Below are 16,903 nucleotides of genomic sequence, written 5' to 3' on the forward strand. Positions count from 1 at the left end.
CCTGGAGGTCAAAGAGGCAGTGCAGTAGGTTGTTTGTGTTTACAGTATTAAAAGCATAAGAAAAGTCCATGAATAAAATTCTGGTGTGTTGTTTAGTGTCTAAAAGTGTGAGACATACATCCTCTACACCATGTTTTACCTTATAGGCAAACTGAAGCAGATCTAGTTTTTCTCACAGCGTGTTCGACAGATGGTTGCTTATGTAACGGGTTTGGTCGGGTGTGTGAAGGATGACTCTTGAGATCACTTCTTTTCCACAATTTATTGGCTCGCACATCTGCTGAACACAATGCACACATCAATTGCCCCCTGGCCTCCTCTTACATTACCTCTGCTTCCCTCAGCGGTGCAAGACGCAACTGAGCACTTCATGTATTCAAAATACATTACAAACACATTACTCCAACATCACATGAGTTACTCTGCTCATAGTGTACATAGTGTTCATAGAAAGCCATTAACACTGTTCAGAAAATACTAAATATTAAATGCAACAATTACATAAAAACAGTACATAAGTTTCCTTAAAACAACATCGCCTAACAGCGACACCTGGTGGTCTGAATAAAAAGTGTGTGTGGGAGGTGACAGAGACAACAAAAGTTACATTAATAAACAGACGGAAAACACACACCTGCAGAACACAATGCACACATCAATTGCCCCCCGGCCTCCTCTTACATTACCTCTGCTTCCTAAACATACAAAAATACAGCGTTTACTCAAGTGACAAGACGCTGAAAGCTCCGACAGGTTACATAGGTGACAGGACACCGCCTGCCTGGTAAAACTGGCGCTAGAAAGTTAAAACGAAAACACTGATAAAACGTATTTTAACGGTCACACTAATACAAAACTGCTACGTGACATAACCATATTGACATTGCACAATTTGTGTTTAAAGTTTTAACGTAAATGGTTCAATTTGCAAAGGAAACAATACATAAACACAGCAGCACTTTTGCACACAACTTACCCTCAGCTGTGCAAGACGCAACTGCAAAAATAAATAGAAATAAAAATAACTCAATGAGATAAAATTCACAAATATTCAATAAAATCATTAAATGATAAATAAAATCCACAGATGCACATTTGGAAATAAGAATTATTAAAGTGCATTTTTAACTCCGTTACACAAACAACCCTCTCCATACATTTACACAGAACTGATGTCAAGGCTACTGGTCGGTAGTCTTTCTGGGCCAGTGTTTATCAAGCTTCTCAAAGTGTCATTTTAGTCCTAAGTGCTGAGAATTCATGAAATTTACTCCTAATTTTAAACTTAAGTATACAAGCAAGTTATCAAATTTCTTAAAGCTAAGAATCACCCTTACTCTCCCAGTTATTTAAGACAGCTTGAGATGTCTCTCAAGTGGTTAGGAGTTGCCAGTAGGGTTTGTGACGGCGCTGTGGAGACAGAGACATGCGGAGAGGAGAGGAAGAATTCTGACGACTCGCAGTTCATAAGACGGGATCGGACAGTGCAGGCAGAATCTTTGTCAGTGAGTTGGTGAGGGACGACATCTCATCAATGACTTTATGCAATAATGCGTTTTCAACTAAACTGAAGGTTGTGTTGACACTTTGTTTCTTTACCACAGGACAAATGCAGCAATGTTGATGATTTTGGCTCATTAAAACCATCAATAAGCCGAATAGTCGCGGAAACAATTATAGCACTTAGGCTACAGCTCCACACATTGTCACACATTTCATTGACTTCCCAATAACACCCCCAGTAATCCAAAAGAAGCAAACACAGTTCATGCAAACAGCCAGCTTAACAGAAGCAGTAGGCGCAGTGATAGCGCTCATATAAAGATAAACTTTTTTATCTTTCATTTATTAATGTGTGGGCCTATATCATAATGTATTCTCTTGAAAATTCTTTATGTTGAATGTGTGTTGAATATAAACTCCTCTCAGGAATTTCACCATTCAATGTGAATTTATCTGAGAAGATTCTTAAATAAGGAAATCTATTCAGTGATTGGTCCTTGGCTACATCATCATCCAAAATCCTGTTTGCGGCACAGCAAAGTGTCATAAATCAGCACTCAGACTGACACTTAAGATTTAGTCCTACACTTCACTCAAATTAGGACGATGATGCTTGATAACTAACTTTTAATCACAGCTTCAAGCTAAGATTTTTTTTACTCTTAAGTCAGTTCTTAGCAGTGTTCTTATGAGTAATTCTGAGAAGCTTGATAAATACGGGCCCAGGTCTTTAGCAGGTGTCTTTTTGGGAAGTTGAATTATGGTGGATTCCTTCCACTGGTTGGGAACACAGGCAGAGTCCAGGAGGTGCTGGAACAGCCTTGTGAGAACTCCACCTAGCTGATTGGAGCATTCTTTGAACACCCTGCCTCTGAGCCTGTAAGGGCCAGCAGCCTTGTGTGGGTTGACTGTGGGTGCTTCTCAAGTCTCTTATTTGTCGTTTCCTTGCTCCTCAGTCCTCGCTTGATCCGGAAGTTGTTCTGCTCTGCTCTGCCATCTTGCAAGCCGTCCCAAAGCTCTTATTTGCGCTCCGAGGAGCGATGAGGGGGATCGAGAAGCGATCTCTGAGGAGCTATGAGCGAGGATACACCAATGCATCCTTGGCAGAAGTATTTTACTGACCGACACGGCCCCTTATTGGGTAGCCGATATATTGATTGGACTGATCTCATACATCAGGACAGATAACATTAAAGTCAAGTGCAAAGTCTTGTGTTTGAGTTGTTTTATGATTCACTGTCTTGTTAAAATCTGTGTTTATTGTAGGTCTGAACAACAAAAGCCCCACACACTTTAACTTTATTTTTTTATTAGAAAGAGTTTTCTTTTTTTTTTATTTCTCCCATCAACTTTTATTATGGAGACAATTAAAGTCAGAGAGAGTCGGAGAGTCTGTCTGCAAGAAACATGTTTTACATAATTTATCGTCATTCCTATTCAGTCACATGTGAGGCTGCACATTCCTGTGTTTAGTCCAAATAGACAATGATAAAACTACTTGTAAGGAGTCGGACAAATCACTAAACTGCACCAAAGTATCTAATGAAGCGAGCAAAGCATCTGATGAAAGCAGCGTGCGGCTCAGCTGATGAAAGTATAAATGAAAGCGCCGATGTTAGAGCCGACTGATAGCTGACCCAGCTGTGATCAGCTGCCGCCGTCATCAGAAACAGACGTTGCTTCATGTGACGCTTTGGAGGAAGGACGTCTCATGTCACAATCACCAGGTGTTCCCCAATAGTGATGGCTTGGAGGAAGGAGCTGGGGGTTGGCGAGGTCCAGGTGATTGGAGTGCTGCCACTGTTGAACTTGGGGAAGAAACTGTTTAACTGCTCTGCAAAGGAGGTGGGATCTGAGCAGCCAACCACTGGCGGTTTGGGGGCTCTGCCCACCATGATGTTTAAGCCCTGCCACGCCTCCCTCGCATTACCAGAGGTTAGTTTCTGTTCCCCATTGTTCTTGTAGTGTATCTTAGCTATCTTGGCCCTCCTCCTGAACTCCTTCTCCTGAGCTTGTCTCCTTTCAGAAAATTTCTTCTGGACCAGGCAAATTTTCACTTCCTTTGTGATCCATTTTTTATTGTTTGGGTGTATAGTTATTTGCTTGGTGGGAGTGACACAGAATAAAATGTAAGATGTAAGTACATCTGTAAGTGCATGTGAGTCCTCACCACAGTCATTAAAAAACAGCTCCCAGTCTGTCAGTTCAAAACACCCCTTAATGTTTCAGATGTTTCTTTATTCCAGACTCAGGGATTTTGTGATGCATGATTCACCTGTTTTTAGTTGTGACCCATATCTTGGCAGAAGTAAAATGACAGTGTGATCTGAGCGACTGAGAGGTGGGCGTGGTTTAGAGATGTAGGCGTTTGTGATGTTGCCATAGCACCGGTATAGTCTGAAGTCTGGTGGGAGTTGTGACACATTGCTCTAGGTTGGGCAAATGAGTGGTGATGTCCCACCTGTTAAAACCCCCCAGTAGAAACACTGGCTGTCTGACTGACAGCTCTGTTGTAACTGTCAGCTATGTGCTCTGCAGCTAGATTAAAATCAGACCCTGGTATTTACACTAAAATGACGGTGATCTGTGAAAACTCTCGGGGTAGGTAGTGAGGTCTGAAGGACACATTCAGCAGCTCATAATGCTTACAGCTCTGTGTCTCTCTGACTGAAAAGTTTGTAAAATACTGTTGCTGTTAACATTCCCAAACAACAAGACAACAAAAAAAATGCACCACAAAACCATAAAAAACTACGTAACACGTGCGCACACAGAGCCGTGTCCGGAGTCGCTCTGGCAGAGTAGCGCCCCCAAACTTCTTTGATTAACACACAATCACTGTGGCAGGGAAAGATCTCACATCTGCTGTTGACTCAGGGGCCACAGAATCACTGAGGCCCCGCCATTTGAATAGCTCCTTGAGATTAAAGACAAAGTTTTTCCAATGAATTATTTCATTCTGGTTTCTTGGTTGTGTGGCTTGACAATTAACTGTCTTCTTCTTTTTTGAGGTGTCAAGAAAAATAAGGAGAAACTGTTTGACCAACAGGTAGATAGTACTGACATTCAATATAGCCTTTAGTGAGGGAATAGTCGTCACAGAGACGGAGTAATGAAAGACCCCACCTTGTTAGATAAGGTCTAAATAGATATGCCCCCAGATGAAGAAACGTACACAGCAAGTGGAACAAAGATATAAGTGCATTTAAGCGCCTGTACAGGCAGAAGAAGCAGAAAAAAAGAATCAGGGTCTTTAAAGGGTCAAGTTGGGATAAAAAAGGAGAAATGGAAAAAGAAAGGCTTTATTAGATAGGGAAGAGACGAGAGCTAGATTTGAATAGAAAGAACAACAACTCCCAAACAAAGTGAAAAGTTAAAGTTGATGGCAGAAAGGCAACAGTCTGGCTACTGACCAAAGCACCTACAGAGCACAACAAACCATGAGACACGACGACAGCGAGACAGAGCTACAATGGACAAGATGACAGCTGTGAAGTTTCATGCTGGACGAAGGCGAGAGAGCAGCTTCAAAATGGACCCAGCAGAATCTGACTATGAGAAAGAGAGGGAGGGCCACAAACAAGCAGTGATACAGGAGGCGTTCCAACCTGATGCATCACAGGCCCAAGCCCACCTCCACTGACGTCAGCGTGTTTCCAATGCTGAGGACGCGGCCAGTCAGACCACATCTACCATCTACAATCCAATCATAAAGAGGACAACACCACCTTAAAGACTGTGAACCTAACAGCACAAAGTTTAAAAGGTCAAGAAGGCTTCACAGTGAAAATGAACTTCAGCCAAAATGCTCTCACATGATCCACATTACAAATGGTCAGACTGTCAGAGGCCTTGAAAACTGCAACATTTGCTGAAAACAACTGTTTGAAGACTGGCCTCGAAAGAGTTTGGGAGTAGGAGTGTTGATAATTTGTAGGAGAAGAAAAAATAGAAAGATAGGGGAAGAAAAAAGAAAATAGGGACTGATGTTAAATACAAAGAAATTGTTGTGTGAAAAAAAAAAAAAAAAGAATAAGGTTAAAAGGAATGAACACTTGAAATATATCAGTCTGTGTGGAATGAATGTATACATTCTACAAGTTTCACCTTTTGAATGGAATTACTGAAATAAATCAACTTTTTGATGATATTCTAATTATATGACCTGCACCTGTACTCTCTCTAGCTAGTCTGAAGCAGATTTTGTGAAAATTGTATTACAAAACATACATCAATATAGTCCATCACAGTAAGAATGTCCTTTTTCTAGCACAGAGCACAAACAACACCTGTTTATTCCACAAGAGTCAGGTTATGGATGAAAAAGTATGATCAAGCGGAGGGCATGCAAAGGACACAGAGAGGAGGAGCAGCACAGTCAGAGACTTTCTCACCAAATGATGATGCACGTGAAAATCTTGGACTTTCCCAGATCCAGGTGCAGCAGGAAAGAGAGCCAAGAGATGATGTGATTCCAAGAAACAGAACTATAAAAGGAGGTGAAAGTCAGTCGTTTCATGGTTTTCATGTCGACTCGGGTCTCTGTTCTGGTAACAGAATGGGGCTCTATTTTGCACCGATCTCTGACTCACTCCGGTGGAACTTTTGTATTGTAATTGGTGTCTGTTTTGTCGTTAATAAAAATGTTGGTAAAAGTTCAAGCTTTCTTATCTGACCCAAGTCTTGAATTTTTACACGATATTACGCCCACACTTCTGCGTTTTGGTTTTAAAACGGAGACCTTTCGCTACGTTTGCACCTCCCGTCCAGACTAAAACGGAGAAGTTTGGAAATGCTGCCGACCCAGTTTCGCGTTTCTAAACTCCAGGTAGCGTTTTAGTGAAGACGGGAAAAAACGGAAGACTTTAGAAATGACCACCGCTGCTTTTAACTCCCGTGTTGCATTCAGTAACAGTCCCAGCTTGTTATTGGTCCATGCAAAATAAAACCCTGTTGCAGTTCTTCGTCTGTAGTACTTTATTCTTTCGCCAAATCGCCATCTGCTTCAAGTTTACACTGGCACGTGCATGCCCAGTGTACATGAACGGCCACTAGATGTGCATTTTCAGTCGATTTAATGTAGACGGTGTGGTGGGAAAAAGCAAACACTTGTCTTTCTGTGAATTTTATTCAAGTCTTCTGCAGAAGGAATTCAAGGGGACACATCCACATCCGAGAGTATCATCCGAGTGAGCTGCAGCGTAACAGGTCATGCAGCTTTTATCTTAGTCTCAGGGTCGGAGTCCTATCTCATCAAAGAAACATGGTGTCTTTCAGTGTTCCCTAGGGGACACTCAATCTGGATCTTTTCAGTTGGTAAACATTGTGACGTATTTGTGTGGGCGGGGCATAGCTGGAGGCAGAAAGATTCCCCTGAATACTTCAACAACGGTAGCTAGCAAATGTTGTTAGCTTTTTTTTTTTTTCAACAATGGATGGAGAAAATCCGATTTTATCTGAATATGTAAGGTCACTCACTGTCCGGGACCGCGATAATTATTTTAAAAAGTTAACTTTAACGGACGGAACCAGATTGGTCGACCCCTACACACTCACTCTGGATGGACGAACTGACAGGATTACCTCCGGTAGAGTGGCCTGACATCTACACCTACCTGATAGAGAAACCGAGCGTGTATAGTAAAGACAAACTGAGGGCGTATAAATCCTTAGATGCCTATAACTACGTACTGAATGGTCACGTACAAGACTTCAAATACAAAGATTTAACAGATGAGTTTTGTGTCGTACGATCCGAAGTTCTGCCTAGCCAGCGCCAAGGCCAGAAGACGACCATGTACCAGGCTTGGGTCATTGTAAACAGAAGAAACAACTACGTCTTGACCGCGAACTGCACTTGCATGGCTGGGTGAGTAACTTAGCTAATATAAGATTAGAAAGATCACATTTGATATTGAATTTAAATGGAAAAAAAACATTTGTTGTTAATAGTTATGTTCCATCATTATGTTGTGTTTAGCTATGTTGGTGTGTTAGCTATGCTATGAGATGAGCAACAAGTTATCACTCAGTTTAATTTTCCATCTGACATAACAGTCTAGGGTCTTGCTGCAGCCATGCAGCCGCAGTGCTATTTAAGGTGGAGCTGTATGTTAGGATGGGGAGGACCGAGCAGCCGGCAGGCACATCAGGAGAATGTCTCTGGAAACAGATGAAGAGAGAGGTCAAACCAGCCAGAATTAGGGAGATCAACTTCCAGAGGCCTAAAAGACAGTTGACCGCAGCAGTTCCAGCCAAAGTCAGGAGGTTCAATAGCAGTGCTAGAGGCATGTACCAGAGTAGATGAGGGTTTGTTGAGTTAAGAATTAAGCTGCAATTACTACCTGACCAGGTCAGAGCTATTCTGCTAGGAGAAGATTCATTCTCAAATGTCCAGTCAAACTTTGAAGTGCTTAGTTGAATCTCAACACATTTTACATACCAGATATGAGACAACCAAGAAAGCAATACAATATATTATAACACAATCATATAATATGCATACATACACACATTAAAGTGCGTTAAATATTGTTGTCCTATGTCGTCTTCTAGAACTCACAGATGAAGACATCCAGGAACTGTATTCGATTGCCCCTGACGCTGCTGTTCTTACCAGCATAGAAAACAGTGACACTGACACAGCGTCTGAGTCTGAGCTAGAGCATCCTCCAGAGTTGCCAGAGCCGCTCACAGCCTTGTACGACCCTACGCTCAGACAGCACACACATGGGGACATCAGAGAGAAATGTGAGGAAGCCTATCTCAACATGAGAAGGAACATCCACCCAGATCAGTGTGAGACTTGAGACTATCACAAAACTGCAGGCAAAGTCCCAAGACTGGCTCACTCATAGGGCACGCAGGATTACCAGCACAACATTTTATACTGTATGTAAAGGTGACCATCTGCACAAAACCACCCTGGACAAAATCATGCGCTACAATGACACCAACATACAGGTTCCAGCAGCTGTATGGGGAAGAGACAAAGAGGAAATTGCTAGGGAGTGTTACACCAAAGAGCTCAACAAAACCCATCAAAATGTAACGGTTAGTCCATGTGGTTTTGTGATTCGACCTGATGAACCGCACCTAGGCGCATCTCCAGATGGGAAAGTTGTGTGTTCCTGCTGTGGGGAAGGGGTCTTGGAAATCAAATGCCCATATAAATACAGGGAAGGCCTACAGGGTGTGACAGTCACTAAGGATTTCTGCCTTGACAAAACATTCCAACTAAAGAAGACACACCAGTACTACCACCAGGTTCAACTGCACATGTTTGCCTGCAATGTCCAGTACTGTGATTTTGTGGTGTGGACAACTCAGGAGCTGGTTAAATCGCATCTCAAGAGATGAAAGCTCTTGCAGAAGGATTTACCTAAAGCGAAGCAATGTTTTGTATCTTTCATTCTGCCAGAACTTCTAACCCGCAGCCAAGATCCTGCCCTTCAACCACCAGTGTTTTGTAACACCTGTGAAAAGCCAGAGTTTGGTAAAATGATTGAGTGTAGCATGTGCAAAAACTTCTTTCATTATAGTTGTGCACAAGTTAAGAGGAGGCTACAGAACTGGCACTGCAGTTGCTGCAGATAAATACACCTGACTCACCTGTGTCTATCTTCACGGTTAGCCATGAAGAGATATATGCTTCTATTTCAGCAGGGAATAAGTACTATTTTACAGCTACATGTTAGTGAACTGGGCTACAATACAAAAATAGTTAAACCTTCAATGTGGTGGATAAGGTATTGGGTATGGAAATGTATGTATGTAATGGCATAAGAGATATTTTAAAGTATGATTCCTGTAAATTAAGAATGAGATAACAGTACAATGTAGTATTAAGATGTAAATATTTTTTAGAAATAAATTCTGAACACTGCAAATTAATTATAAAACTTCTGTATTTAATTATTCTTTCTTACCAGGTTCTTAAAAATTCCACTCACAATTAACAACAATGTATATACAATCACAGATGATTCACAATTAATTAAAACAATTCTCAATTGAATTAGAGTGAAAAGCATATAAATCATCAGTACATTGTTGTACACACAACACTGATATTTCATACACGACATACTCTCTCTTTTCTGGGTACCACAGATTTACACAAATTGGTAAGAGCACCACACACAATCACCATGTCATCCAAAAGGCTAACTTGGGAAATAGGAATAACAGAATGCAAAATTTTGAAACTCTTCCATCTGCTTGTAACTCTCTCTACATGTATTCTCACACGTGACAGTTGTCTGGATGAATCTACTTCACAAGCAGGTAACTGACTCTTTCCTTTGGTAAAATTTGGTATACGCAAAGTGGCACCATAAGCAGCAAGTTGATCCCTGATCAAAACCCCCTGTCCGCTAAGATTTCATCTTTGGGCTCTAACAAGTGCAAAAATCCTGATTCAAGTGTTATCTGTTTATCTGACACTCTCCCACCCCAGCCCGTGGACAGAAATGAAACTGCCCCAGCAGGTGTTATTCCCACCAGGTACTTAACAGTGTTGTGATGCTTGTAATTGGACCAGGTTTGAGCCCTGGCAGTCAAGATAGTAGGTCTCTATGAATATCTCTGTACAGTCAATTATACACCTGCATCTCTTGAAATGTCGCCTGAAACTTTTGGGCATATTTTTAAGGACAGCACCTTTACTTGGCCATTTAATAATGGATTTCAAGATGTTTGCCATTACAGGCAACCAGGACCTTAGAATGTTTGACACTGTGCTTTCAGAAACTTTGAACCTATATGCAATATCTCTGTTACTGAGCCCCAATCTCAGTTTCATAAGAACGACTAATAAATGATCTTCTAGCATGAGACTTTCAGTTCGCTTCTGCACACTGTCTTTAATTTTTGACATTAACCAACTGAAGATGACTGAAGTTAACCCAGTGAGAAACAAAGTGTGCAGCATTGTTTTTGATCGTGGAGAATGAGAAGCGTGATTTCTGAAGCTCCTATTTCAGTCTTTCATTCTCCTCTTTAAGTTGGTAAAAGTCTTTTCTTAAGTTGACATATTCAGTGTTGAGTTGATCATACTTCTCACTGAGACTGTTGTATGCTGCTTCAGGGACCATAGCCTCAGCTTCTTCCACCGCTTCCTCTGGTGTCACTGGATCATCATTAGCTGGAAGACATTTGTGAAAAACAAATGACAAAGCAGTTTGATAAATGTATGTATGTAAAACATTGTACTGTGCATAAAACATTTTGAATGTTCTTACCATGGCAAGAAGCCTGTTGCTCCACTGTTGAACATTCCCGTTTCCTCTTTCTTTCCAGCCTTAGAAAAGCAGAACAAAACAGAGAAGACAGAGATTTTAGTGAGGAAGACTGCACACACGAGTTACAGCCTATGGTAACACTCACCTAGCCACATTAAGAAAACTCAATTTCACCTACCTCTCCAGCTTTTCCACAGGCCTGTCATTCTGCCATTTATAGGAAAACACAGACGGGACGAAGTCAGGGCTGTCTTCATCCATAGAAGCCTGTCCTACAAAATAAGAAGAAGTAATTAAAGCTAGTGTCAGCCTACCTTATTATGTAGTTAGCTAGCTAAGGTTATCCTTTTCGTTGGCTACTAACTGTGGTGAAAGTTAGCAAATCCAACTACTTGAACATAATACCTGTACATGACACGGGCCTTCTCACTGTACTTTCTACAATTGCAAACCTGCAACGGTTGAAAGGCAGACGACACCAACAGTGTACGTTTATGTTAACGTTATCTAACGTTAACAGTTAGCTAACTGCTAATTAGTTGTACTTCGAACAAAGTTTGCTAACTATGACCTCAAAAAGTCAGCATCACGACAGAAATAACTATACTTGTTAACGTTACAATTTCTATTTAAGTGGGCATTTAGCATTATGAGAAATATGTAGATAACGTTACTTTATCAACGAAAGACACTAGTTTATTTACCTTAACTTACCTGATATGAAGTGTGCGCTGCATACGCGAGCATTTTTGATGATCGTTTCTGTCCAGTCCGCTCGTTTTATTGCGTTTAACCACAGCTGTCTTCGGGTTTTTGTATGGCAGTGGCAGCAGGTGTGCGATAAAATTTCAAATTGCCTGTACTCCGTCGATTCTGACAACACAACAAGATGACATTTTAAGCTCCTTGTGTAGCCGACCCTGTGCTGGTTTGTATTGGCCGGTTGTCCGTTTGTTTTGCCTCCAGCTAATGCTGTGACGTACCTCTGACGTCGGCTAAAAAAGGGCCTATAGAAAGACACCCATGTCCAAGGTACATCTGGTGGTTATCTGAGACGTGTTCCAGAACCTAACCCTAAAGTTGACCATGCTGATGTTACACAGTTAAGTGTCTTGGTCATATCCTTAACTTCTCGGCCCACCCTGGGAAACCCTTGAGTGAAGGTTAACAGGGCTCCTAGTGTCTCTGAAACATTTATTGGTCTGGGTTTCACTGGTATGGAGTTCCCCACTCCATGAGGGAGCTGTGCACACGCATAACAGCTCTGATTGGTTACTTTTCTTGAAGTGGTCATCGTGGTTGCATACCATGCATTGTCTTTCAGCCCAGCCGGGCTGTCAGGGAGGACGTGCATCTCCTCCTCTTCGGCCTGGAACTTTCCCTCAGTCAGGCCAAGTTTGTTGTTTTCATGTTTGGAAATGATGACAGTGAGCAGAACAACGCCTCCGTTTTGTCTCGGTCCGTCACCTCTCCAGAGCCATCTGTTGGTTTCAGTGTGCCCGCGGTGAGTGTTTGGGAGATTAGTGGTTCTAGGTGGTCTCAGAGACCTCCACTCCCCTCCCTCCCTAGGAACACAAGGCAGGGGAAAGCTCAGCTCAATCACTGATCTCCATCTTCGCCTGGTTTGAGGCCTTTTGGTTGCTTTGGCACTCGTTTGCAGTGGGTGGCGTGAATCCAAGTTGCTCTTTCAGCCACTTTTACTGCTGTTTCTGTTGTTAGCAGTATCTGAAATGGCCCGGTCCACCTGCGAGCCCTTTCTCCTGAAGTCCTTTCCCACAATCCAGTCCCCTGGCTCCAGATCGTGCAGTTTCTTCTCTGCGGCCTTCAGGATGGTGTTTTTGACCTGCATGTGAATTTCAGAAAGCACAGAGGACAAATTAGCACAATATCTCAACATTTCATCCTCACATTGGCTGGTATCAGGGAGTTGTCTTTTTACTGGCCCAATCCCCGTGTTCAATGGTCTGCCAAATAGGACTTCAAAAGGACTGAGACCCCCTCTGCCCCTCATCCGGCTTCTCATGTGCATTAAAACGACTGGCAAAGCTTTTGTCCATGTTAAACCTGTTTCTTCACAGCATTTAACAAGCTTGTTTTTCAATGTGCCATTTTCTTATTCAACTGCACCTCCGCTAGCTGGATGATGAGCACAATGTTGCCTCAGATCAATCCCCATATCCTCCCCTACACTCTTCAGTGCTGCGCTAATGAAAGGTGTGCCGTTATCACTGGAGATCTTAGCTGGGATCGCTCAGCGATGATCTGGCTTATCAAAGCTTTTGCAACTGCTGCTGCATCCTGTTTAGATGTTGAAAATGCCTCTACCCCTTTAGAGAACATATCTACCATGACAACACAATATTTCTTCCCCTGTGACAGTGTCAGTTCAATGAAGTCCATTTGCAGGTGCTCAAATGGTTTGTCTGGGGGTGGGTGTGCCACCTGTGGGATCTGAATCGGCCGCCCCACATTGTTAGTTGCACAAATGATGCAAAATAGTCTCATGCAAAGTTGTTACTGCAAAAACGATTTTTACCAGGAGCTGGATCACGTGATGCTGATCCGTCCACAAACAACTCCATGTCTGGGTTTGTTAGAGGAGTCTCCTGCAAGTCTGCCCTTAGAGAGCAGGTTTCTGCTATGACTGCAACACAATCACGCGGCTGTCCTTCACCTGGAGTTGGGAGGAGAGTAGCAGGATTCAGTACAGTGCAGTAATGTTAGATATATCAAGCAACACGGTCTTGTATCTCAGCCACCTGGATGTGGAGAGATGAGATGTTTTTTGTTCAAGCAAAATCATCGACAGCATGTGGAACCAACAATGTCAAGTCTGAATAACCCACAATGTCACGTGATGCCATGGCTGCTTTTTCAGCAGCCGCCACAGCTCTCAGGCAGTTTGGCTGCAACAGAGTCCAGTTTGGATGAAAAATAAGCTCCAGGTCTCAGTCGTCCCCCATGGTCTTGTAGTGGTACTGAGGTCATGTACCCCCCCTTTTCGTCAACAGTCTGGGTGAAATGTGTGTTACAGTCGAAGTCAAAGCAAAAAAAAAGATAAATAAAACTGGTTCAGTTTCTCTGGCACAAACAAAACAAAAAGGAGGAGGTTTAATTGTCGCGCCATCCGGCAACGAATCAGTGTGGCTCATTTATAAAATGGGCGTTTCCGGGGTTTTCCACGGTGGTGAAACCTGCTGAATTCTAGGTTGTCACAAGATCTATATAATGTCTAAATTCTTACGTGTTTCTATTAAATGTTAACAAAGCTAGTAGTCTGAGGAAATCCTATCCCGTTTACAAAAAGCCTTTGTTCAACATTCACACGGTCTGTTGGTGTTTTTTTTTTTCCCCAGTCGCAATTCATTCACACAAGGCTGTTTGCAATGCCCACTCAAAAAAATGTTTTCATTCGCACTTCATTCATACATCTGTAGTGAACACATTCAGCATTCAACAATACTGTCTAATTACTTGGTAATCACCTGGAGCAGCAACCCCAAGTAAAATAATAAAAAAAAATTATTTTAAATAAAATTGTTTTTCTTCAATTTTATTGCGAGTCCTATGACTCACACCCCCCACTTTACTGTGGGTCCCAGACCCAAAAGAACTGATGCAACAGCAGGTCCCAGACCTATAAGAAATCCACTGCCCCCCAGTGATTTCTTGACTATAGTACCTTTAACACAAAGCTTTGCCGATTCACACGGCGGCCCCAGGCCTGCCCTGCTGACACGTCTGTCACGCTCACCCTGAGAGGCAGCGAGAATCGTTCCACTTGAACAGTCTACTCACCACAAAGAGAGTGTTGCCAGCCACCAGGTTCTTTGTGGATCACAGCGGTGAGGGAGCCTCAGACACTCAGGCGTCAGGCCCTCAACGTCTCACCCGTATTTTGGCCATACGGTTTTTCACCTGCAGCTCCGAGTGTCCGAGTCCTCTCGCGCGTGTGACGAGCCGACAACGCCAAAATTGTGGTGGGAAAAAGCGTATTTAAATAAATCTGAATGAACCTCACCGCTGTGTTCACCACTTGTTACCGTCCGCACTGTGGAAGTTGATGGTCTCCATCTTCTCCATGCTCTCCTCCAGGTCCGTCTCTATGACAACATGTCGTCTGCAGAGATGTTACTGCAGAAAACAGGTCAGCTTTACTACAACACACACTGAAGTACTGCAGGTTATACACGCTGAAGTACTGCAGGTTATACACGCTGAAGTACTGCAGGTTATACACGCTGAAGTACTGCAGGTTATACATGCTGAAGTACTGCAGGTTATACACGCTGAAGTACTGCAGGTTATACACGCTGAAGTACTGCAGGTTATACACGCTGAAGTACTGCAGGTTATACACGCTGAAGTACTGCAGGTTATACACGCTGAAGTACTGCAGGTTATACACGCTGAAGTACTGCAGGTTGTACACGCTGAAGTACTGCAGGTTATACACGCTGAAGTACTGCAGGTTATACACGCTGAAGTACTGCAGGTTATACACGCTGAAGTACTGCAGGTTATACACACTGAAGTACTGCAGGTTATACACGCTGAAGTACTGCAGGTTATACACACTGAAGTACTGCAGGTTATACTCCACATGGTATACACAGAAGAATATTAAACACAGTACATCATATCCTGTCCTGGTGAGTCCAGGTCCCTGTAGTATGGGAGTCTGATGTGACTCTGGGTCCTGGTCTTACCTGACTTTGACGTAGTCGGACAGCAGCCAGCGGTAGATGGCCTTGGTGGCGTGAGTCATGAAGGTGCGTCCTTTAAAGCTGGTCTTCTGCAGGAACCAGGGCAGAGCTCCACAGTGATCCAGGTGGAAGCTGAGAGGGAGGGCAACAGTTACTGAGGAGTTTCCAGGTCCACATCAGCCCTGACCTTTATGTTGGTCTGATTTCTCAGCATCATGTCAGGCAAAGCAGTTTGATTAGAAAGCACATTTCATACACAGGTCGAGTCTGTACAGAGAAGGGAAAACAACACACTTGGACATTAAAGTCCACCTGCTAGTACAGCTGAGTGTGTGTATATTAAAGTGTTCTCTGGTTGCTGTGCTGATAAATGTTGGGAACTCACTGGCTGATGAGCAGCAGGTCAATTTCAGCCGGGTCGATCAGGTCGATGTACGGCAGAGCGTCCATCCCGTCCAGACCAGGATGGATCCGGCAGTCCAGCTGAACCACAACACACACATGTTTTTACACACTGAGGTGACTGAAAGCTGAACGCTGTGCAGTTGATGGGATTAAAAACAGACCAGAATCTTTGGTCCCTTGAACTCCAGGATGATGCAGGACCGTCCCACCTCCTGTCCTGCTCCTCTGGACACAAACACACAGAGACAGCATCACTTTCATGTCTAACTGACATCCAGATGTTTCAGGTTTCAGCCTTAAAGACAAAACTCTTCCCCCAAGAACCGTTAACAAACTAAACTCAGCTATCAAACCCAGCAGAACCAATAATAACAGAAGGACCAGCTGATGCATATCTGCCCCCAGAGGAACGTCAAGCAGAACTCCATTCAAAAATTAAGCACTTTTAAAACACTTTGTCAGCAAAGGCCAAAACAAGCCAAATACCAGTTATTTAATTTAATTAATCAGTTAAATTATTAACTCAGAATTTCTAGAATCCACCAATAAGCATCTGATTTTAATGAATGTTGTTGAAGTTAACGTCAAGTCTCGCGGTTAGATTTCCACGTTGAAAACCTTCTTAAATAAATAATGTTTGGTACATTTGGTCTGCGCCGAAATGAAGCCTTGCCTCTAATGAATAGTTAAGTTTAAATAGCAAGTTTAAAAAAGCTTTGGCCTTTGTTGATAAAAGGAAGATCTACTAAATTGGTGTTTTTCTGAATGGAGTTTGGTGAGAGAGCAGCAGCCACGGAGGCTAAACCAGGTAAACGTTGTGTTTGAACTCACAGCGGGCGGATGAGCAGTTGGTCACTTTCCTCCGCAGGAACCGTGGCGTCACATTTACGTTTAGATGCCATGTTTACATGAATAAACTCACAAATCTTCCACAAATACTAAATTAACTCAGAACTTCAGCTATTCCGCGCGTTGCCACAACTTTAACTCACTTTCACTCCTGCTGAAATACCTCCGTGTGGTACAACTGCTGGTAACTTTGGTTCC

General features: G+C 42.8%; 2 protein-coding genes across 2 annotated transcripts in view; one reads left to right on the forward strand and one right to left on the reverse strand.

Moving 5' to 3' along the window:
• LOC119909395 (cleavage and polyadenylation specificity factor subunit 3-like) overlaps positions 1-16,845 on the reverse strand; it is an 88,131-nt gene extending 71,286 nt beyond the window's left edge. The window contains exons 1-2 of the mRNA XM_038727598.1: positions 16,688-16,845; positions 16,018-16,081 (exon numbers count right to left, since the gene is read on the reverse strand). Coding sequence (XP_038583526.1) covers positions 16,018-16,081; positions 16,688-16,758 — 135 coding nt within the window. The 5' untranslated portion in view covers positions 16,759-16,845. The remainder of the gene's footprint in view (positions 1-16,017; positions 16,082-16,687) is intronic.
• Positions 1-16,903, forward strand: part of LOC119909371 (NACHT, LRR and PYD domains-containing protein 12-like) — a 216,718-nt gene that overhangs the window by 150,858 nt on the left and 48,957 nt on the right. The gene's annotated exons all lie outside the window — the stretch shown is intronic.

Source organism: Micropterus salmoides, unplaced genomic scaffold (assembly GCF_014851395.1).
Source record: "Micropterus salmoides isolate LMB-PRFRI ecotype aquatic unplaced genomic scaffold, ASM1485139v1 Ms_hic_scaffold_18, whole genome shotgun sequence".
Lineage (NCBI taxonomy): Eukaryota > Metazoa > Chordata > Actinopteri > Centrarchiformes > Centrarchidae > Micropterus > Micropterus salmoides.